The 24,876-nt window shown below is 31.4% G+C and overlaps 2 protein-coding genes across 3 annotated transcripts in view; one reads left to right on the top strand and one right to left on the bottom strand.

Moving 5' to 3' along the window:
• Positions 1 to 6,846: 6,846 nt before the first annotated feature.
• LOC142322865 (uncharacterized) lies at positions 6,847 to 17,892 on the top strand. 2 transcript variants are annotated; one of them, XM_075361950.1, is made up of 5 exons: positions 6,847 to 7,054; positions 8,420 to 8,762; positions 11,325 to 11,511; positions 13,811 to 14,020; positions 17,585 to 17,892. In XM_075361950.1, coding segments are annotated over exons 1-5 (849 nt in total). In that variant the 5' UTR covers positions 6,847 to 7,052; the 3' UTR covers positions 17,692 to 17,892. The 2 variants fall into 2 exon arrangements, with proteins under 2 accessions (XP_075218065.1, XP_075218067.1); XM_075361952.1 differs by lacking the exon at positions 13,811 to 14,020.
• Positions 17,893 to 19,191: 1,299 nt separating this feature from the next.
• Nadk2 (NAD kinase 2, mitochondrial) overlaps positions 19,192 to 24,876 on the bottom strand; it is a 53,518-nt gene continuing 47,833 nt past the window's right edge. The window contains exons 9-10 of the mRNA XM_075363108.1: positions 21,001 to 21,101; positions 19,192 to 19,566 (exon numbers count right to left, since the gene is read on the bottom strand). Coding sequence (XP_075219223.1) covers positions 19,435 to 19,566; positions 21,001 to 21,101 — 233 coding nt within the window. The 3' untranslated portion in view covers positions 19,192 to 19,434. The remainder of the gene's footprint in view (positions 19,567 to 21,000; positions 21,102 to 24,876) is intronic.

The following is a 24,876-nucleotide window of genomic DNA, read 5'->3' on the forward strand; positions in this document are numbered from 1 at the left end:
ATAAATGTGATTCGTGTCGACTGATTTTAAGTCGATTAAAAAGTCTTATATCTAAACTAAAATAAATAAATAATTAGCAGTATTCATTTCTATCGAACCACATTATTTTCATATTGCACGGGATAGTGCTTTTGGCCACTAGTAAAGTTCTTCAGTTTTATTTTTAAAAATTAGCTAGAGATCTACGAGTAAAAGATCTGGTCGGGTGATTTAAATTAATATTAACAGAAATAATTACACGGCCGATGAATTTTTAAGCGATACTAATTTGATAAATGCGAAATTTTTGCATACTTAGTCTAATGTATACTTAAATTCATATTCAAATATTTATCGAATGAAACCTTTAAAATCGTTTTATTTAGTACTGATTTTATTTATTTATAAACTTCACATAAACGCATTATTATTATTATTATTATTATTATTATTATTATTATTATTATTATTATTATTATTATTATTATTTTCGCAGCTGGCTCACGCACCTGGAACAAGGGAGTGTCAGGTCTTCCGGGCAGCCCTGGAGCAGGCGAAGAAAAGGCTCCGTTAAAATGTTGAACATAATACAGGCCAACCTTAACAGGTGCCGGCTAGCTGATGACTTGCTGCTGCAGCTAGCCAGAGACATGGAGGCCGATTTGGTGCTGGTCAGCGAGCAGTACCGGGACCGTGATGACTCCCAATGGTTCCGAGACTCGCTCGGGACTGCCGCAATATGGATTCCGTATCGCAGCAGAGCCCAAGTTAGGAGGCACGGTGCAGGCGAGGGTTTCGTTTGGATCTGCTGCGGTGAAGTGGCGATTTTTAGCTGTTACCTCACCACAAATGATTCGATAGCGGGCTTTCGCCGGAAAGTTGACGCGCTGGAGGATGTTATCCTCGCTGCCGCTGTTGAGTTGGTGGTAGCTGGGGACTTCAACTCCAGGGCGGTAGACTGGGGTATGGCGCATACCAACTCCAGAGGGAAATACATTCTGGACATGGCGGCACATACTGGATTCGTGATTCTCAATACAGGGAACACGACAACGTTCCGCCGCCCAGGATATTTGGAAACCATTCCTGATATTTCCCTCGCCTCCGAAGAGCTGGTCACGGTCGTTCAGGACTGGAGAGTTCTCGAGGATTATACCGGTAGCGACCACCAATATATCTAATTTAGAGTCCTAGATGGTACAAGAGAGCGCCCGGGCCCCCACGGCTGGTGAAAAGATATAACGTCAACAAAATCGACGAGAATTAATTCAACAGAAAGATCTCCTTAGGGGTGGTAGCCCCTGAAAACTTCACCAACGGGGGGGGACCCTGGAGCTGAAGCCGTAGTTGCTACGACCATGCGGCTGATCGCTTCTGCATGCGACGCTTCCATGCCCCACGGGGGGCCGAGGCACCAGAAGCGACCCGTGTACTGGTGGACATCGGAGATTGCGGGGTTGCGCCGAGAGTGTCTTCGACTAAGACGGGTGGCGCAACGTGCGAGGAAACGCATAGACGCGAACGTCAGGTCAGCCGAGTATAAGACGGCAAAGAAGCGGCTCCGTCGAGCCATTATTGTGAGCAAGGCACGCTGCTGGAGAGAACTGACGGAGACCGTGGATGCAGACCCTTGGGGGCTAGGTTACAAGATAGTGACTCGGCGATTGGGGGTCTCGCGGTCACCAGCTCCACTAGACGAGGCTAAAGCGGAACACGTCGTTAAGATGTTGTTCTCGGCCCACTCGGTCCATGCCGAGCGGGACTTCAGCGACATGGGCGACTTCCCGCTCTTCTCGATGGAAGAACTGGAAGGAGTCCTACAGTCGCTGAAAGGCAAAAAAGCCCCTGGTCTCGACGGTATACCGGCCGAGGTACTCAGACTAGTGGGGCGCTGCAGGCCCCGTCTTCTACTAGACATGTATAATGCATGTCTGAAGGCTGGGTCTTTTAGCGCCAGGTGGAAGACCGCGCGTCTTGTGCTAATTCCCAAGGGAAAAGAAAACCCAGAGTCGCCGTCCTCCTACCGCCCATTGTGTATGCTTGACACAGCTGGGAAGGTATTGGAGAAGCTGTTAAAGAAAAGACTGGTTGCAGCGATGAATCAGCCAGGTGGCCTGTCACCTAACCGGTAAGGTTTCCGGCAGGGTCGCTTCAAATTCAGGAGGACGCAATTCAGGCGGATGTTGAGGCAGTGCGGCGAGCAGAGGACCAAAATCATTTTTCGCGACGTGTGGTCCTTCTCGTTACGTTGGACGTAAAAAACGCATTCAACTCCGTACGGTGGAGCTATATGATTCGGGCCCTGGAGCATTCGTTCCATGTGCCTCAATACCTTCTCAGAATGGTAGACGCATACCTGAGGAACCGCGGTCTCATTTACGAGACCGCAGCAGGCTGGCGTAGAACTACGATCACGTCAGGGGCGGCGCAGATGTCGATTCTCGGCCCCGACCTTTGGAACGCCGTCTACGATGGCTTGCTGAAGCTGGAGATGACTGAAGAATCTGCCTTGGTTGGGTACGCTGGCGACGTTCATCTTCATACTATGAACCTCTCTCTATCAAACCTTGATGGTGCAATGTAATTACAATTTTCTTCAGATTGCTTCAATATTGTTGTCATCTCTCTCTGATAGTTCTAAATGAAAGAACAATTTTCCACCATGAGCCTGACAATAACTTTATATAATCTTAAAATAATATCAACCATGCAGACCTTCTGTTGAACCAAAGAAGTAATTCAATGTTCCATCTAGTCTTTGAAACAATTTTGTCAACATAACCAATAAATAATAACTTAGGATCCAACTGTTCACTTAAATCCGCATGATTAGCAAAGTTTCATCTGCTTGAAAAATACAATTCAACGATTTTATCCATATTTAAAGTTAGATAATTACAGCCAATCCAGTGAATAATTTTTTGAACTGTTTTTTTTTTGTCTTCAGTCATTTGACTGGTTTGATGTAGCTCTCCAAGATTCCCTATCTAGTGCTAGTCGTTTCATTTCAGTATACCCTCTACATCCTACATCCCTAACAATTTGTTTTACATATTCCAAACGTAGCCTGCCTACACAATTTTTTCCTTCTACCTGTCCTTCCAATATTAAAGCGACTATTTTGAACTGTTAATGTAAAATTTTGAAGTCCTTACATTCCCCATATTCAAATTAAATATATTTCCCATACTCAGAACTATGGCGATTCACGATTACATAAACATGAAATGTTGCTTTATCAGAAAAAAAATTCACTAAAAGAAGTTTTCATCACCAGAAATTAAGTCTAACATGGTTGTTACAATTTATCTCTTTGTGGCTTATTGTTAGGTTTAATTTCATGGAGTAGCTTATCTTAAGCATGAAAATTCAATCGTTTGCGAACAACATTATGGCTTTTAGAAATGTCTAGTTAACGACTAACATTATGAACTGAACGTTTAGGACTTCATTGGATAGACAGTCAGTTCTTTCTATGTTTAAGGCACTTTTTTTTAGGCTTATCTAGTGAGTGTCCTTTTAAAACACTTCCTGTTTCCAAAAAACTGTTCACACTACTTACATATGCTTTTGTCACTCGTAGAATTTCTACAATAAACTCATGTATAATTTCTTGGTACAACAGCCACTGATTTTGTCTCTGCTAACCAGTACATGCACTGAGCTTCCTCTTGTGGTGACACCATGGTATTGAAGCCCAAGCTCATGAAACGGCCTATGCAACAGTCTACCACAGCTGCTACCTGACAGAGAATGTTTAAACTAAAACTTTATTGTTTTCACTTCAAGATCATGCATAAAGCGCTACTGAGTGCTGCAAAATAAAAATATATTTGTTCTTATAACACTTATTCAGACAACTGTTGAAAGATTTACTATTCTCCATATTATTATATCTTAATCTGTAATTTTATTACTATAAATATTATTATCAATTACCTTATTCATTTTTTAGTTCATTTCATCCTTCTATTAAAATTATATACTGACACATATGCAAATTCAGGCCTAAAGTTGTGTAATAAACAAATAAATAGTAGCAACTGAAAGTTAATTTTTTAGGCCTGTCTTAAACATTTTTTCTAAAATTAGGTTTTATGAGAATATTTTAAAATAAATCAAGCTACAGTGTTTATGAAACTGCCACTTCATAATAAAGATATGAGAAGCAAATCACAATGAAATTGAAAAGGAAAATGAATTCATTCTGTTAGGTGTCATAACTGCAATAACTTATAAAGATGTCATAAATAACTTACTCTTGAAAAGAACAGATCAATTTTCATAAATAACATGATCCTGTAGCAGACCAGTGTGCCAGTTTGTGTTTTGTTCACACTTGAACATTAATTGAAGTATGTTAGGTATGGTCTTTTTGTGTGTATGTAGAATGTTGAGGTTGCTGTATTTACAATTTGTGTCTATGAGATCACTGGCAAATGTTGATTCTATATTTCTGTACATGGTTTTTAAGGGTTCTTTGTATGTTTGTTTGAATCGACATCCATTTGATTGATGTATAACATTGTGCAGTTGAAACAGTTTAGTTTATGAGAGTATTGTATTGGTTGGTAATTGTGTCCTATTAGAACTGATTTGTTCTGCTTTGTTGTTCTGAAGGCTACATATATCCACATATTTTAAACATTTTTGAGCTATTTTCCTTCAGTGTGTCTAAGCATGTTAATGTAAAGCATTTAAAAAAATATTGATTTTATATATGCAACTACAATTGAATAAAATTGTGAACAAAAATGATGGGCATTTTTATTTATTAAACACATTTTTTATTATTGTATAAAATAATATATAATCATTTTTATAAAAATATGTCCAGTGTTTCAATGGTTCTGTGATAATTGTCACAATGGCCTGCAGCTCAGGGCCTGCATTTAACTGTTACTCATTATTACAGGGACTTACGACCAGGAGTCGTTGCCACCTTTCAGCCGCGATGAGGTGGGTACGCGTTGATAAATTAGCACCTTGATATTTCTGTAAAAAGTGGAAATGACAAGTCTTAAAATTAGTGCTAACTGTGATAACAGCCTAGATCCAAAAACACCCGACACTGCTGGAGGGTACACACACAACCAGACAGCTCAAAAATAGATGAAACTAGACACAGATCACAGACCTCTGGACGCACTCAAGGAGACCAGAGTTGCATTGAGCTGCTACAGTGGAACATACATACACCCTAAAAACAACATTACACTTCTTTTGGGGCAGTTGTGTAAAACGTTGATTATCTCAAGGAAGGAGAGCCTTTTTTGAGAAAAGAAATTGACTAGTATTAAATGTAGATTTAGGAATTAAAAAAATAAAATATATTTTATGGAGAATAGTGTATATGATGTGTAACATAGAAAATAGATAAGAATAGAGGCTTGAAATACAATGTGGCAGAAAAATTCTGAAAATTAAATGATTTGAAAAAACTTGAAATTAAAATGAAATTGAAAAAAGTGTTCAATTCTTATCAGAACCCGATTGGTAAATCATACATAATACTAAACACCTATGATTAATAAAAGTAGTAGTATTAAAAGGAAGTGTAGAAGATAAAAACTGCAGAGAGAGAGGGGCTGAAAAAGAGAAATTGATGAAAGTTACAGCACATTCAGGATTCATATAGAATGGAAAGAGAAATAGAGAAACAATGAAGCAAATCAAATCAGTAAAGTGACTGAAGATAGAAAAAAACTATTTATAATAAGTTTTACTATTTAGACTGTGAATTCTGGTACATAAAAGTACAATATTATACATAGTATATTACTGTTGAATAACAGTACCACTGCTGTAAAATTTCTGTAAAACAGGAGGAAGAGTATGGAGTGGTTATTGAATGGCCATTTAGTGGCATAGAACTCTGATATTATTTGTTTTATTTTTAAATTTCATCTGTGTAAATTTAAAGTGTCTATTCTTTGTAGTTATTTCCTTTTGATTTGAAAGTGTATTTAATTAAATTTTTTTCTACTGAAAGATCTGTTTATTTATAGTTTTATTTTCTGAACTACACTCTTCTGCTCCAACACTTTTTTCCTGTTTAGCATCCGGGAATCACCGTCAAGTATTACCTTAGAGGATGAATGAGTGTAAGTGAAGTGTAGTCTTGTTCAGTTTCAGGTAGACCATTTCTGAGATGTGTGGTTAATTGAAACCCAACCACCAAAAAACACGGATATCCATGATCTAGTATTCAAATCCGTATAAAAGTAACTGACTTTACTAGCATTTGATCGTTGGAACTCTTGACTTCGAATACGGCTGATTTGCGAAGACGCGTTCACCACTAGACCAACCCGGTGAGTTTTGCTACTACACTTAGCGCAAGTTTATCTTTTTTAGAGCACCTTTGATTTAATTTCACATTCCTTATTCAATTGTTTTATTTACGGTCTTGTTAAATTTTATAAACTGCTGTGTAAATTTTCATCATCAAAGAAAAGAAAGTATATATACATACGTTCACTTTTTAAACAGTTCTGAACAGTGATTCTTTGGAGCATAAAAGAGGCAGTCCAAAAATTAAATAAAAAAGAGTCTGAAAACGTTAATAAAAATGTTTCACTTTTTTTGAGTTGATGTTATGGTTGATTTGTAAAAAAAAATGATCGCATTCCTCATGCACTTGCTATGAATCACATTTTGTAAATTAAAATAATATTTGTACGGAATCTGCAAAATATCTAACAGTATTGGCAAACAAAGTAGCAAATTTGCCAAAAATAAAGCCAGATAAACTTATTAAATACATTTATTAAGAATATTTAACCTTTTAAAAAATTTTAAATTATGAACACCTGATAGGATCTGGGACACATTATAGTTCCTATTTGTACTAATAGGAACGCTAGCTTCACAAATATTCGGTTGACTTGTAGCTCTGTTTAAATATGAATCGTAGGAATCATAAGGTTTAGTTTGATGCTTAATAATATTTAGTACGGTAGTTTTTTTAATCTAATTAACAAATCTTGGATCCTGTAAAGTTTTGGATGTACGACTGATGAAAATCTATGTATGAATGCTTAATTAGTTGTAATGAGGGGATTTTGTGAAAGATGTGAGTTATCATTATTGTTAATCCATAAATGTTAGTTTTAAGCTTATTAGTTATAAATTCATTTCAAGACCAGTTTCCAGTAAGAAAGCATTAAGAGACCGATGTTGCACATTTTAATATTTTGTTGTAAATTAGGTTACCTTTTGCTTGAAAACTATATAACCTTACTTTTATACATACATGTTATTCTATATTCGTTACACAGAGTCATTTAATTATTTTAAATTGTTAGAACTTTCTGTCACAATATTCATCAAATAAATATTATTTGGTTGTATGATAGTTTGATATCGTGCTCCTAGTGCTATTACCTTACTTTATATAAAAAATTCAAGATTTTCTTATTCTATCTGCAAAATGGGTAGTTAACTCCCTAGATTTTTTTCTACAAGTCAGTTCATTATTTCTACATAATTTTATTTGTGGGATTTTAAATTAAAAAAAAAAAAAAAATAGCACTGTAAACGAAGTTGTAAAGAACTATAGGCCTAGATGAAACTTTTGGGAAGTTCTGTTTGTATTCAGATGGACTCTTTTGGCTAGAATATTTTGTTTTTACAATTAAATGAATTTCAGCTAATGAATATCCTAAAAACAATATTTTTTTAGGTAAAAATATATGCTTGATAATGAAATTTATTGTACTATGTATTTTATAAGCGTGGTATGTGCTTTAATATAATCAAGAAAGACATAGGAATTCCTTTCTGGAACCATATTGTGGCAATCCTGCGTAGCTTAATAGCTTAGTAAGTCTCTTCATTACTGTTGTAACAGACTTACTGAGCATATACAAGAAAAATTGCTAGTTTACATTTATAGAACGTTTTATTACTACTTACATTTACATAATGCAATTATAGTCATGCAATATTTAAATTATACCACAAGGTCAAACTTCTCTTGTATTTGTATACTGTCATACTAGGTGACTCAGAATTAACCAGTACATGCAAAAAGATTATTTGATACGCTCAGTTCTGTTTTGTTGTTCAATAGTGCTTTGCAATACATTTTTTTTCTGAAAATGATCCTTTCCTGTTTACTTTTGTTGTTAAAAAATTTTGGAGGGGCCTCATCAAATACTTGACTGGAATTATTTGTTTGCCGAACTATACCAATCAATCACATTGTCTGTTGCTAATTCTCGTCTCATATCACTTAGGATGTGTCTAGACAATATTTCCCTTTTTTTAATTTTTTCTGATAATTATAGGGAGTTTAAATTGATTTTTTTTAAATTTCTTAAACTGTATTTTTTTGTTATTTTAGTTATAAATAAAAAATGAAACTTTTATGCATTTGAAATGTGCGATCAAATATGTTTAAGACCAAAAACAATAATGTTTTTCTCAATTTTAATAGGTTCAGGCAGAACGGAGGGACTGGATGTATTTTCTGTACACCTATCGTATCAGTTTATGACTGTATTCATTCTTCTGATACTTACTTTCCTTGTGATGCTGTATCGAAGATCAAAATAAAATGCAATAAAACTCATGGAATCGACAAAAAAGAAATGAGAAAAAGAGCGCAAACTGATAATAATAAAATGTACTCTAACACTAGAGCACAGAATACACCCACCTTCCACGTGGTAAAACACTTGCAAGTACCTGAATTGAAGAAATTTGCAAGTAGCTCTGAGAGCAGCAGTGATGAGGATACTGAAAACATTTTACTCCAGCGTTTGGGAAAAAGTAAAGAGGTAACGTTACCTTGTTACAGACTTTAAACCATTACATTAATGTCAAGTATTTTATTGGAAAAAATATTTTAGCTGAATATAATCTAGTAACATTATTGCTATAAAATTTTATCAGTTTATCATACACAAAACACTAGAATTGTTGATGAGACCGGATTGTAGTGATTTAGAAAGTGAATTTATTTTTCCCAAAATTCATCCTGAAGGTGGTACTATAACCGAAATTGATTTTTGATTTCACTTAATTTGGTTTTTGCTCTCTTTTAAATGCCAAGTATATTAATATACTTTGCATTAGTATAATATTTGCAGCCTTAAGATATTTTTCAATGCAGTACATACTGTTCTTGAATGAAGTAACTAAGAATAGTAATAAAATTGTGCTAAATTATAAATCTTCATTAATGTTTAACAAAAGCTAAAATAAAAGTATTATCTTTTTATTTATGGTGTATGTAAATATTTATATACTAATTTGTATTAAATATATGTGTTTATATTTATGTAAAAGCTTTTTCAACCTGGCTGTTTATGGTGGCCCAGTTGCTACATTTCAATAATAGTAATAAAATTTAAGGGAAGTAAGTGTATTTCTTTCTAAATATTTTTAATTTTATTGCCACAGTTTCCGATTTGATTTCTCCCTTCTCATTTTTTTGTGGCTGCTTACTGTAACTCTAAAACTGTCACTAAATAAAGCTAATAACATGAAAATTTTTCATCCTGTTAACATGATTCAAAAAACCTGAATCAATTTTTTTTAATCTAAATTTAGTTTCAAGAAACAATGTAACTGTTGTTACAGAATATGATTAGGTCAGATACTAAAAAATATTTTTTTTAACCCATGTTTTTGAGAGCTTTGTGGGAGTATAATAAATTTCTAAAAATCTGTTACTGTAACATATAATGGGGATATAAATATTATGAATATCCTAACTGATAAGAGTAAAAAGTGATGTGTGTATGAAGAAAATATGTAGTAAATTTTTCTCTTCACCTAATTCATGGAGGTCTATCACCTATGGTCAGAAACAATGATGATTCTATGAATTTTAAAATTATATTTTTTTTAATAACGATTGTAATTAAATTTCTCCCAGCGTCCTGATGGTATAAACCGATCAGCAAAAGTGATGTAGCTGTTTTCATATAGTTTCTGTTGCTATAAAACAGTTATCAGATCATGATATCAGTTTTAATTAAATGTAATCATCTAAAGAGTGTTAAATCAGTACCTTTGTCATATGTATTTCAATCCTAAGACCATTTTCAATCTTGACTTTTAATTATAAATTGCAATAGAATATTTTTAAATAGCCTTGATTACTATAGTGCAATAGTGTTATATGAAACCAATTCTTATGGTGTAATTTTATACACAATTCTTTAGTTATTAAGTAAAATGTTTATTTATTTGAATTGTTTTACAATAGTAACTGTAATACTTATGTAACTTAATGAAGTCTAAAGGTGAAACACAATACAAAGAACTCCTACAGAACATTTTCCCTTATTTTATTTCTTGCATGGTTTTTTCATCTTTACAATTTTGATTGTTACTATTACCTTGAAAATAAGAATATCTATCAAAGGTAAATGTCAAACTTTCTATAAAATAGTATTTTTGTATCTGCATCTGTTTCTATTGTATATTTTACTCAGTTTCATAATATATGAAGCCATTTCCAGACTAACATTAGTGTATTTTGTGTTTTATATACATGTATAATTATAATTCGATAGGTTGTCTGTATTTAGATGCATATACAATATTTAACTTAATAATTTTACATTTAAAAATAAATTATACAACAAAAAACCAGATCTACCAACAGGAAATCCTCAGTTTTTGAAATATACAAATAGGTTTTGAACAAAAGCAGTCAGAATAAATCATATGTCTAATATTTTAGCTCAGTATTGATAAATATTGATGATATAAAAAAACTAATAATAAAAAAATTTTAATTAAATAAATTCATTAAATAAACAATTAAAATTTATCATTGAAACTGTAAACACAAATTAATCAGTTGCTAAACAGAATTTGAGAATGGCTTTTCATATTTATCTAAAATAAATACTTAGTTCTTTCATCCTAGGCATAGAATAAAAGAATATCGACAGATATTTTAGCAGTTATTAACTTGTATCCATGTGCATACACACTCTATACATGTATAATGAGCATTATCAAATAAAATAGTAGATGCCAGTGGTATAAGTAAAAATAGTCCTTCTGAATCCTATAGTTATTTTTTTATTGTAAGTTATCCCAGTCTGGAATTACATATGTAGCCAATATCAAAATAATCTAATTTAGTTTGAAAAAAGCCACTTACCGATAGAAACATAGTTCTTTCATCTTCAAATTACATGTATATCAATAGTAAAAATTCCTTTTATTAATCTCTGAAAATCTCAATAATTTGGATGACAGTGCTGTCTGATCTTTACTTGAATCAGCAAAACAGAAGCAGCAAAAGGAGTTACTTGACACCATAATACAGTTTACTTTTAGCTTCATTAAAGATTTTCTTGCAGCATTTTACTTTTCAGGTTACCACACACAAATCTGCATATAGTAATTCAGATCAGTTATCGAGTGAAAATCAGTCTGATACGTGTAAAGAAGATAAACAGTGGCTGGAAAACCTGAAAAATTTTCGACGATATAACTGGTTTGATTGCCATGCTGAGATGAGATCTTTACTTGGTTCAACTGAACGACTTCAAAAAGTGAATGGTAATTTTTATAAGCTTTCTATTCGCAGAGCATCTGGTATTTGTGCATTTTCAGTATTTTTGATTGTTTTAAAATTTATTAAAGCCATGGGACTTGTATAATAAATTGTACATGCAGAGTTAATTGAATTCTTTGTTTTTACCAGAACATATCATAGATCATTATATGTGTATTATGGGTCACCTGTTTGCAAAAGTTTTCTTAATTTATATAGACTATGAAATGGTTATGCGGCTCATGAAAAGTTTGGTCTTTTTCATAAATTACTCTTGGAGTGATGACACAAAAGTTGCTGTATTTTCATTAGTTAGATCTTAGAGTGAATCATGTTGGAGACCATACATATATATATATATATATATGTGTGATCTCCATATTATGTTGAATGTATATTCAACATATATATATGGTCTCCATTCAACATGATTCACTCTAAGATCTAACTAATGAAAATACAGCAACTTTTGTGTCATCACTCCAAGAGTAATTTATGAAAAAGACCAAACTATATGTATATATATATATATATATATATAATTATTGATATATATATATATCAATAATTGTGTTGATATTTTAAAAAATCTTGAGTAGACTTCTGAAATTTATTTCCTTTATGTCAGTTGTTAATTATGATAAGAAATCTTTATTTTTATCAATGGAAGTAGTTTTTCAGAAGTCAGATGTAAGCTCATCTGATTGTTACATCATCAATATAGCTCCTCTGTATCCTAATTATGTTTAGTTAATATTGAGGAGGTGCAGTGATTTTATTTTTCTGTTCTTTGTTTTCTTTTTTAGATTTCTAATTTTTTTTTTTCAGTTTTGCTCTTGATTGTACATGCGGATACATAAAAAAAAATACATCATTTTTTTGTTTTTTCTGTTGAATTTAAGCAGTCTATCCAGCTAATACTGCATGTTATATTTATTTTAGTGATCATCGTTACAGTACAAATCAAATGTAGAGGTATTGTCACTGTACCTTTGCATCATCATGCCATTCACTTGCTTCATGTCCATTTATATTAACCTGATCTTTTGATTTCCTGATAATTCCCATTTTGTTTCTGATTAACTCTTAAGTTTTACCCTTTCCAACACATTTTTTTTGCACTTAGCACTCCTTTGATCAAGCCTTCTTCTCTTTTATGACCTGGCCAGAAGATACAAGTTTAAACATGATGAAATTTCTGCTCTTATTTACTGTCCTCATTTTTTATGTTGTCTGAATAATTTTACCCATTATTTCCAGTAGCTTATCTCATTTCAACAGTCAAATACTTGTAACTGCAAAACATTCATTTATTCCTTTTTCTATGTATCTCTCATCTTTGTAATAGTCTGTTTGCATCCTTTTTACCTGTTCCCTTTCTGAATTCATACTTTTCTATAATCTATGCACATCGGTATAATTTTACAGGCATTACATCGCAATAGGTACAAAAGTTCATTAATTTGTTGTTAGCTTGTCAGAAATATAGTGGAGCAGCAGAAAAAAATATAAATTATTTACACGGCTCTTGATTATATTGCATACTTTGTTGATCCAGTTCATTTAGTTGCACACTGTTAAACATTCAAGATATACTCAAGAAATCGAATATATATATATATATATATACACTTTTTACTTTCTTGTAGGAAGTACTGTGATCGCAAAAAATTTCAGATTTCAATGTAAATATCCATTTTTTTTCGACTAATTTTGGCGTGATGTCTGTATATATGTGTGTATCTCACATAACTCAAAAACAATTAGCCGTAGGATGTTGAAATTTTGGATTTAGGACTGTTTGTAACATCTAGTTGTGTACCTCCCCTTTTGATTGCAATCGACTGGACCAAAATCCAAAAAAATGTGGATTTTGGACATTTTCTTAACTGCAGTAATAAGCCCTTACTAGAGCTTTTCAACGATATATCATAAGTGGTACTTATGATATATAAGTTCATCGGTTCCTGAGTTATAGCCAAATAAAATTCTAATTATTTCGACCTTACAAGGAGAAGGCACATCGGTTCAAATCCGACTCATCTCTTTTTTTTAACTTTTTTTTTTTAATTTAAATATATTGATTTATTAATAATTATTAACCTCTTCATTGTAAAAAAATTACAATAAATAATAATTCAATAATAAAAATATAAAAAAAAAAAATATGAAAAAATATCAGAAGTTATTAATAAAATAACATTTTATGTACTTTTCATTTAAAAAAAATGTGTATATGTTATTTAATAGGCATACAAAGAAGTCATGTGGTGTCCACATCAGATTTTTTTTTACATGTTTTAGGCAAGAATGTACAGCGAACTTTCTCTTTGTCTGATCAATACCATAAACTGGATAATTTCATCAGTGTAAACGAAAGAATGCAAAAATTTCTACAGGCTTCTTATGAAAGAAACAGGAATTTATCTGCATCAACTGAGAATCTTCACTCTATGCATACAAAAAATGATCATTTGTACAGAAAGGATCATCATCCACATAAGTTTACAAGAGGTAGAGGAATTTATAGTGACCTAATTTTAGTTACCCCAGCATTTTCATCTTCATGCGATAAAAAAGATAATCCCATGATACTGGATATATTTCTTCATCTAGTTAACTTTTAAATATATTATTTATATACCTTTTTACCACATCTGCTGTAAAGCAATTCCCTTTACACCGCATTAAAATCTTATTCACACAGCAGTAAATATGATAGTGTCAGTAATTTGTATTGTCTTTTTATTATAAGAAAACTGAAGAATTTCGGTGGACGTAAAACAATAGAATAGTTCTCATGTAAAATTAATTTACAGAAATTGTTTAGTGGTCACTTTGTGGATTTCCTTTCTTTTATTACCTCTAAACTCTGCTGGAATTTGTTTTCTGCTTCAGAATAGCTAATCATTGAAAATATTTTTAAAAATTATATTAAAACTGATAAAATCTTTCCTGCAGTTGGAGTTTTATCAGTCCATCAAACCAGGAATTTTCTCTTAACGGGTTTGTTCTGTTACTATTTATGGTACAAAACCATAAATAGTTTTGTACCATAGTTTTGTGTTTGGTTTGGCAATTACCAAACCAAACACCTAATTAAGATCAATTTGGTAAGTTAAATATTGCCTGGGAATTGCTGTTTACATCAGCAGATAAATGGCTTTAAATTTTAACTACATGTTAGTACCTGACTGTTACCGACAGTATCCTGAAGATTCCAAAAAAATTTACAATAAATGTTAATAATTTTAATTTTGAATGCTTGAAATATTTTTGCCAAATTGATTTCCAGATGAATACATCACAAAACAAACAAACAAGTGTTGAAACAAGCAGGTCAGAATGTATTTTTTTGGTTTTGAAATATTTTTCTTATAGCACAGATACTGATCTTTTGGGATAGCCACCTTAAATTACAAGTTTTTAAACAAAATACTACATTTCAACTTGCAACACTATAACTATGAAACTCACTCACTCACAGCAGAGAGAAACAATGACTGTCACAATCTAAAGTCATTAGTTCTACTTTATTGCACTCCATCTACGTAATATACAGATACATATAACTGTATAATACTTTGTATATGATGGCAGATTACACTGCCACCAACTTTGGCCAGGAATTGTTGGACAACCATCCCTTCCTGATCTGGGACTTCAAACTATCTCTGAACAAGCAATCAATTCACCCTCAAAGTTAGCCACCTGTGTGTGGAATATACATTAGTTTAAAAAACTACTCGATTGACATTTGTAATTTTGTTCGGCTTTCCTTTAAGCAGTTTACTTTCAACTTTAATAAAACCCGCATATAGTTACCCAAAATTTGATACTGAAAATTTTCCTGGTGGTAAACCATAATTTGAATAATTTCTTATCTTATTTAACTGTCCCAGTGTGAGTTCCAAATAGACTGAAACAAAATGAAAGAAACTATTGCCGTTTTCAATAATTTACAACTTTAAATTATTTTACACTGAAAATTAATGAAACAGTTAAAACAAGATAATTAAAAAGTAACAGTACAAAAGTGCCAAAAATAATCGCTGTGAATATTAGAAACCACTTGGAATGTAGAGTTACAATAGAGATAAACAGCATTATTGGTAATTTTAATATAATTTATTGTTTGACTAGCGAAAATCATTAAACAAAAATTAAGCTTATAGATTAAAGTTAAAATTCAATACTTGCTTGGTTCAAGCAGAAATAACCACCCCATAAAATTTTTTTTGAATAATATACAATACATAATTGCTTGTGAAAAATGCTATAAAGCTAAAATCAGTTTTACTATTGAAAATACTTATTCTTCAAAGGTTTAAATATATTAAGGACCAACTTTGCACATTTTTAAATGCAAACATGTTTTTTAGTAGGAAACAAACAATTCTTTTTTCTGTTAAAGGGGGATACTTTATTAAATTACATGTCTAATTATTATTTAATTAGCATAATACATACAAGTTATTTAATTATTGCACTTAAAATGGTTTAGTGATGAATTTGAGTATGTACTTTTTCTGTAATTCTGAATTTTCCAGTAAATGTTTAATTTTATACTTAAGTTTTTTATTTTATTTTATTTGGTTTCTGTTTAAGTTTTGTTTCTATTTATAGAATTGTAAATTGGCTTTCTGTACTCTTAACATTACTGGTGTATTTAATTTCTGTTTATATTACGTATTTCAATACTGTTGTTTTTTTTTTTTTTGCGCTTAGTTTAACAAATTTGGTTTTTGGGTAATTTTATATTATTTCTTTCTTTTACAAGTCGTTTATGGAATTTTCTATACACTTCCTTACTGATTTTTAAAATTGATTGATTTATTAATAAACTGGAAAAAAAGTTTCTTGCTAATTAATCTGGATAATCATAATATTCCAAAGGCTAATCATAAATTCCAAAAATGTACTTAAAGTATGAGTTCAGTCTTTTAGTAGATTATAATTTGCTTTTATGTATCTGAAGTAGACAGTTTTGTTTATGTTAATAGACAATCCAAGGTGGAATAGAGTTCTCTAGTCTAGGTCTAAAAAATGTATACAAACTTGCCTTATTTAAAAATGGCTGAAAACACCTTAAAATCTGTAATCTTTTATACGATTCAAAAACATATATCCTTTTCCTGAAGGTCCAATACTACTTGCAATGCTTGAATGGATGTATTCTATGGGGTCAAATTGGTAGTCTTTCAGCTACAACTTCATTTTGGAAAACAGAATGAATTCACAAGAAACTGTGTCAAGAGAATACACAAATGTGGGTTTACAGAGAAGTCCTTAAAACAGTGTTTTTAGTTGTCTCTTTTTGTCAATACCAGAAACAACTTATTCTCTGTATGCTCTCAATGTCGGAAATCAATGTGCATACACTTTGTTGCACTTTGGATCTACTGCGTCTTGTTTGGTCTTTACAACTGTAGCCTCTTAAGCCTCTTCCTCTGTGTTGACTTACTACTTTGACTCCAGATCATAACCTTAAACCCAGCTTTCAGCACCCATGATATGATTCTAGAGAAGAAATCTGAATCATCATGGAAGATATGATATGATTGTCATGTATTTGACAGAGTGACAAGAACCAAGAGATGATGTGATTCAAACAAAACTGATTCCAAACGAGTTACACAATCCATAAACTTTTGGCAATTGTACTCAAGGACAAGTTCCCAAATATTTTTTACATTTTCTAGCATTTTGCTGGTGGTTGGCTGTCTTGAGTGATTGGCATCTTCAGTGATGTTCTACCAATCTTGAAATGCTCATGCAGTTTGGAAATTTTTATTCAACCTAAAGAATATTCTTTAAAAACCTAATGAAGCATTTCAAAAGTCGTAACTAATTTACCAAAACTGCACACAAAATATGAAATGAGTACATTATTAGAATCAGCTTGGGAGTAAAGACCTTCAGTGTTTCATGTGCCATCATAAAAATACAGTCACTAAATGCATGATCGGATATTTTCTGATAATTCATAAATTCCTTTTGATCCGGTAGTTAAAAAATCTTCTTGTCACTTTGACTATAAAATGAGGTATTTCTTAATTAAAACTATATCTGTTTCAGATCTAAGCAGGACAAATGTTACCAATATAGAAAAAACTTCCAACAGACTACAGAGTTCAGGTAGTAACTCCATGGCTCTCAGACATCAAATGGGTGTTTCAAATTGAATGGTTAGAAAGGATTGTAGTGTTCGATTTTCCAAGGAAAATACCAATATTTCTGTGATAATTGCAAAAAGCAAATTACTTGTTGAAAAATAGGTTTAATTTTGAAAGTTTGCTAGAACTTATGTAATAAAAATTTACAAGTGTTATTTTACTTAATTTTTTTATAAAGTGTACATACAATAAATTTATTGTTTAAAATTAGTAACTTGTTTTCATACTTTTTCTTATTTGTTGCTGATTAGTATTAATTGAATTAGTGATGTGTTACTATCTTAATATAAAACTTAAATAGTTTAGGGAGTACCGCTAAAATGAAAAGTTACACATCATAAGTGGAGGTTTGAAACCTTAAACGTACATTATTAAAACGGGTTTTTATTTTTAAATTGTAAGGTGTGATTGAATGGAAAACACTATCCTTTGATAAATTGCTACTGTAAGAATCATCCGAGCTGATTCAAGGTCACCCAGTCTAGCTTATTTCTCATTCTTCTTTTGAATTTCATTTCTTTAAACGTTTTTATATTATTTCTGCCTTTTTAATCAAACAATAAAATTAAAAATCCCAGAGATTTGTTATATTTCTTTACATTAAAAAAAAAATGTAATTGTGCGAGATTCATAGACGGGAAAGTTTATGGTGAATTTACATATGAATCAACAGTCCAATGGCAGTGCAAACTCAATGCCAAGTTTGCAGGTTTTTTAAATGCAATTTATCACAAACATTGTAACAGAAATAGCATAATAATTCCTTACAAAAAGTTAAAAAATTATGATTTCACTTTTAATTTCAATAGATCAGTTTGCTATTTGCAACTATCCAGTAGAAAACATGAAATCTGACATCCAGTTACAATACACACTTAATGTTTCTCTAAATCTGTCCTGAAAAATTACTTATGCTCTAATATTTTGCTTGTGTAAGTTATTAAACAATCTTTTATTAATATTACAAAAAGAAGTGATGGCAAGATGAGCTTCCATTTAATATTCTAGCAAGAATGTAAATTGGATTCCTTATAAAATGATGGTTTCACAATGCCTAAAAAATGTAGGAGGATATTTTGAAAATAAAATTAAGTATGTATGAAGAGTCTCATATGTACGACTTGGGCCACATTTGATTCACCAATTTCTGTAAACCAAAATCAAACAATACTAAGTATAATTGTCCTTGAGTGGGTAACTTGCTGTTGTTTTTTAGTGGCTGCTGATTGGAGCAGTTACTGCAATTAAAAAAAACAAAAGTAGACAGGAATTACAGAAAATTATAATGATTCCAGAAACTATGAACAGTTTTTAACATAAGAAGTCTGAATATAACAAATTTTATATTGAAAAAGTAAAAATGACACGAGACAAGTTACTAAAACATAAAAAAAAATATTATTTTTGTAAAAAGAGTGAATTTTTGTAGCTTAAATTCAGCACAAAATACCTATTAACAAGAAATGTTTTAAGGAGAGATCTAAGAATTAAACATTATTTAATTACCAGAACTATTTATTCAGTCTCAATTTTTTATTAAAATAAAAAAAACACTAAAATTAGTTACAATGTCCAATAAATCTAACATTCATTATAAACTTTCAATTTTTAACTATCTAATGAGCTCAATAAAATTAATATACAATTTATATAAACTCAATTTAAAGTTTGCTTGTTTACACTTTTTAGTATTAACAAAAGCATAAAATAAAAAGTGTCATAGGATTTCACTTAAAATAATAAAAACGAAAATCACTCGATTAGTAATACAGTTCTTAAAACATCTTCAGGAAGTATTTCCATTACTGCAACAGTACCATCGTTAAAAGGATATAGCAGTTCTCCATCGATCACCAACCCTGCATCTAAGCATTTAGAGTGAACCTAGCAAAATCACATTCAAACATTATACATAAAATTTATAAAATATTTAAGTATATATAAAATAAGTGTACAAGCAAAAATTTATAAGGGCTTTTTATTAACATTCTACTTCAAAAGTTTGCTGGTCTGTGCTGATGATTTTATGTGACACCATTGCCTAATTTAAATGCCTGATATTGAAGCCAAAATTCTCAAAAGGTTCCATAATTCTTAATTATCTTTAAGACATACTGTAATATATGCCTTACTTCAATGACAGAACAGTCAGCACATTCTGTCACAAAATCCCACAAAAACCTTTTAAAACAATACAAAGAAACATAAAAAAAAATGTTTACACGTCTGATTTACTGTCAAGCAGTTTTTATAACATTACATTTATGTGCCATCTACCAGGAATTTTGTAAATGTATTCATGCATACAGAAGTTATGAAACTACACAATTATAAAAGTTGAACGTAAATAGAAATATAGCTATTGGTTATATTTAGTGAAACAGCAAACTTTGCTTTTATTTGTGAGTTTAAGTTGTTTTACATTAATCTAGAATAACGGAACATTGGCTGACCAGGATACATAATTTAAATTTTCTATTTATTTTATAAATTTAATTTAAAATTTTTTAATTGACATCATATTTACATATATGTAGTTATTGTATTTAAACGACTTCATATGTTTTTGTATATATGATTGTAATTTTAATCTTTTAATTTAAAAAAAAAATTATGTTTGATATGTAATTTTGTATTATATCTTATATACAACTGATGATGCGGGATCCCATGAAAGTGCTTTTGGAATAAAAAAAAATATATAAGGTAAGTGTCATTTCATTTACTTTGTAATTCTAACTTGGGTTGTTCAAGTTTGTTTTTGATTATAAAAATACAATATACTGGTACAGAGGAATATGGGTCTTATAAGTTTATATATATATTTTTATTTTAAACAAGCTAAAAATCAATCCTGATGCTAGATATAAAACTATTGATAAGTGAAATATCACAAAAGGTAAAGGTAATAATATATAGAAAAATTAGCCATAAAAGCACAAGAGAAATTTAAGAAAGCTGAAAAACTGAAGTGAAACAAAATATGGAACAGATGTTTTAAATAAGATAAAAAGATAAAAAAAACTTTGCCAGTGATTATCTATGCTCATATTTTATATGAAACAACTGTAGTAAATTGAAAAAAAAAACACTGAAAAATAATGTTTTCAGATCTACTTCAACTTCAAAAAGTAAAATTTTGATCAGAACTACAAATTTTTTATGTTTGTCATAACCTAACAAAACAGGTTACAAATGTATTAAAATAATAAATACTATATTCAGTCTTATGTGTATTAAATATGGCAGTGAGTTTGGTGATAACTTCTGTGAAGACAAATGCAAACTGTATATAAAATCTGATTTATATTTACGTACAGAGATAAAATCACAGAAACCTCGAGAAGGAAGACCGGGTGGATCAGGCCACACTGCAGCTGAAATGAGGTCTCTTACTGTGTAAACCATTCTCCGATCATCTGGAAAATAATTTAAAGCATCACTGCTGTAAATAACAGTGAACTGAGATATCAAGATTACAATAGAATTATCAATTACTCCAAAGTCACTTTTAAGTTCACAATATACAACTGAAGTTAAATTCAGAGTAAATCAACATTTAAAAAAAAATTCCAAGAAAAGTTATTTATTGATTACTAATATAATATGACTACAGTTGCAATAGATAATCTAATAAATGTGAAAAACACAAGAATTTTGATTGTTTAAAACTTCAAATAGAACAAAAATACAAGTTACAAATACTGTATTTATTTGAGTACGCCCCTGCCCCCGAATAAACCCCGCACCTTGATTTTTCAGACCAAAAATCTAAAAAGAAATCGAGTATATACGGTATTTTAAAGTACAACAGATATGATAAAAAAATACGTAAATACGAAAATATTCAGAAAGTAAAGCATTTAATTCGTTCATTTAAATTACAATATTAATATTACATTAATAATTAATTACCGTTAAGTACTAGTTTAGTTCAGAATCAGTAGGCCAGTAAAACGAAAAGAAAGTATCATGTTGAAAACGATCATTTCAATACACTTTTTAATATGAGATTTTATTTTTAATTAATCACTGTCACTGTCACTGTCAATGTCTGTAGAAGAGTTACCGGTAGTCGCCATGTCGCTCTGCCAAATGTGATCGTCTTCACTACCATCAAGTTCATTAGATATTCCACATTTTTTAAAACTTTTCCTTACTAATTCCATGGAAATACCTTCCCAAGCATCTTTTATCCAAACACAAATCTGGTTAAAATCTGGGCGTTTGATTCTTCCTGTAGGCGTGAGAAAGAAATTTTCATCAGCCATCCATTTACTGTACAGTTGTTTTAATGCAGATTTGAATGGTTTATTAATGCAGACATCTAGTGGTTGCAATAGAGATGTCAATCCGCCTGAAATTATTACTTGGTTTGTCATACCCTTTTTTAAAATGTCTTTCACTTTATCAGTCATATGCCCCCGATAACTATCCATTACTAGCATACCGGTATTTTTTTTATTAAGTAAATCTCCAGATCGCTTTTGCCATACACACCTGATCCAATCTAAAATTAAGGTTTCGTCCATCCAACCTGATTACTGTGCTCTGATAATAACTCCATTTACCTGTACGGTAGGAAGAGTTTTTCTTTTAAAAACAATGTAGGGAGGTAATTTTGATCAATCAGAAGTAATGCAAAGCATAACACTACACCTTTGTTTCTCATTACCACCAGTGCGAATCGTAACACTTTTTTCACCTTTTTTTGTGTACGGTTTTGTCAAATGGCATTTCAAAATATACACGGGTTTGATCAGCGTTTCCTATTTGAGAAGGCAAATGACCTTTATCTTTTCTAAGATTTATTATGTATTTGTGAAAATGTAATATTTTTTGTTTATAAGCGTCTGGAAGTCGTTGAGAAATGGTCGTCTTTCATCTTACTGACAAATCATTTCATGCAAAAAATCGTGTTATCCATCCACGGCTTGCCTTAAAATCAACTTTATTCAATGATTTGGCCATTTCATGAGCATATGATTGACACATTTCTATCACAGCATAACCGCATTTCCTTTTTTCCGTAAGTTATACAATTTTTTTTTCTATGTCTGTGTATTATTGGTTTTAAGCCACAAAAAGCCCTTTTATTACCAGTGCCTTTCACCAGAAGTTGTTCTTCTTACACCAGTCTAGCTTTCATCTAGTCAAATTTTCTTCCACCCAATTTCCAATTTTTTCAGCCTCCTATAACGCGCAGTTTTTCATTTACTGTAAAAGATCATAGATGATGTCCTTTTGTACTCATTTTAATGTCGTAATTAAAATAATTCACCGTATTAAACTTTACAAGATAAACTAAACAGATAAAATGCACATAACTGTCCACATATACAAACAGTACAATGTCTACGGCGAATAAACAAAACGATGATGGGTAACTGATACTGTAACTGTAGTGTCATTAGAACTGGATGCAGCCTATACAGAATGAATCAGTTTTATAAAAATACCATAACTTTAAGGATGTATTCTGTATAAGCAGCATCTGGTATTGATAAACGAAAGCCTAATGTAACTATATTTATGTGATTTAATTTAGGTACTTCTAAGAAAACGTTTACATAAATTATCCTGGCTAAAGGCTATGTTTCAAGTAAGCCCCGCACCCTTATTTTTTCTCTTCAATTCCAAGAAAAAAAGTGTGGGGGGTACTCGAATAAATTGGTAACTAAAAAAGGCCATTCGACATATGACATACAAAGTTGTCCAAACCCAAACCCTTTAAGGATATTGTCAATAAAACAAGACATTGTGTGAAAACAAATGACTATGTTTAACTTTAATAACCCTTTATCCACACATTTACATTCATTTGAGTTCCCAAAAGCTTCAATCCTGAAGCATCATAGTTGTTATGCATGCGTGCCACATATCATTAAGATTGTTCACATTGAATGTAAATGGCATGCAATCTTTAACATGCTGTTAAAGGGTTATAAAGGTAGTAGTCAGAAGGTAATACAGATTATGGAAGTTATCACAAAACCATACCCAATTCTCTGAGTTTAGAGAAGATATCAGTTCTGAGGTAGAATTTCAGGGCTAACATGCTTCATCCTGAGATAACATCAAGACTGCTTTGGTGTCATGCACACGTTTACAAATGACTTCAGTCTCCTTCACCAAATTCAATTTTACATTTTTCATAACCGTTCTTCCAGTTTCTAGTAATTCATTTTACTGAAACATTTCAGCAACCCACTAATCTGACAAATATATCTTTATACTGAGTATTTGTTTTAAAACAAACCAATTAAAAAAAGAAAGTAATGTGATATATTTAATAAAATTAGTTATAAATATTACAATTGTTTGTGCAAAACAATACTGAAACCAAATTTTTTTTATAACAAATGTTGAAAGTGTCCACAATTTTCATCAACGCAAGGCATTAACCTCTTTTTCATATTTTGTGCAGCCATTCGAAGGGTACCACTTACAATTTCTCATAATTCTTGAGTTTCAGTTCTTCAGTAGTGTGGTTTATGTTTTAATACACAGCTTTTTAGATATCCCCAGAGAAAAAAATTCTGCAGGAGAAAGATCAGGTGACCTAGCTGGCCACAAGCCAGTTGATATTAATTAGTCTTTCACCAAAAAATTCCTCAAAAGGTCCATTACTGCTCTTAATGTGTGACATGTGGCCCCATCTTGTTGAAACCATGAATCTCTCTCATTTAATTCTTTGCAATAAATTGCATTACATTTTTCTTGGTAGAGATCTCCGTTAAGAGTGTTTTCAAAGAATACGGGGCCAATAATTCTTCCTCTGGAAATTGCATACATGTGCACACACACACACATACCAATTTTCAGTGGGTGTAGAGGTCGTGAATAGATGATGTGAGGACTGTTGGAGCTCCAGTATGATCATTCTGACTATTAACATAACCACTCAAAAGAAACCAAGCCTCATCTGTAACAAATACATTATCCAATGCTTTAATGATCTCCTAAACAAACTGATTAAACCATTGACAGTAGTGGAGCCTAACAGCATAATTATCTGGGTGTAATTCATGGTATATGAATTCAGTATGACTTTAAGTTAAGCTGCCAGGTTGCTTTAAAGGCACTATACAGAGCTATTCCTTTTTTTTGTGCAAGTTTTTATAATGATTGGCTAGGTGGATTTAAAAAGCTTACCCTAACATCTTCCAATGTTTCATCATTAAGTTCTGAATG

The sequence above is a fragment of the Lycorma delicatula genome, chromosome 4 (genome assembly GCF_047948215.1).
Source record: "Lycorma delicatula isolate Av1 chromosome 4, ASM4794821v1, whole genome shotgun sequence".
In the NCBI taxonomy this organism is placed as follows: Eukaryota; Metazoa; Arthropoda; class Insecta; order Hemiptera; family Fulgoridae; genus Lycorma; species Lycorma delicatula.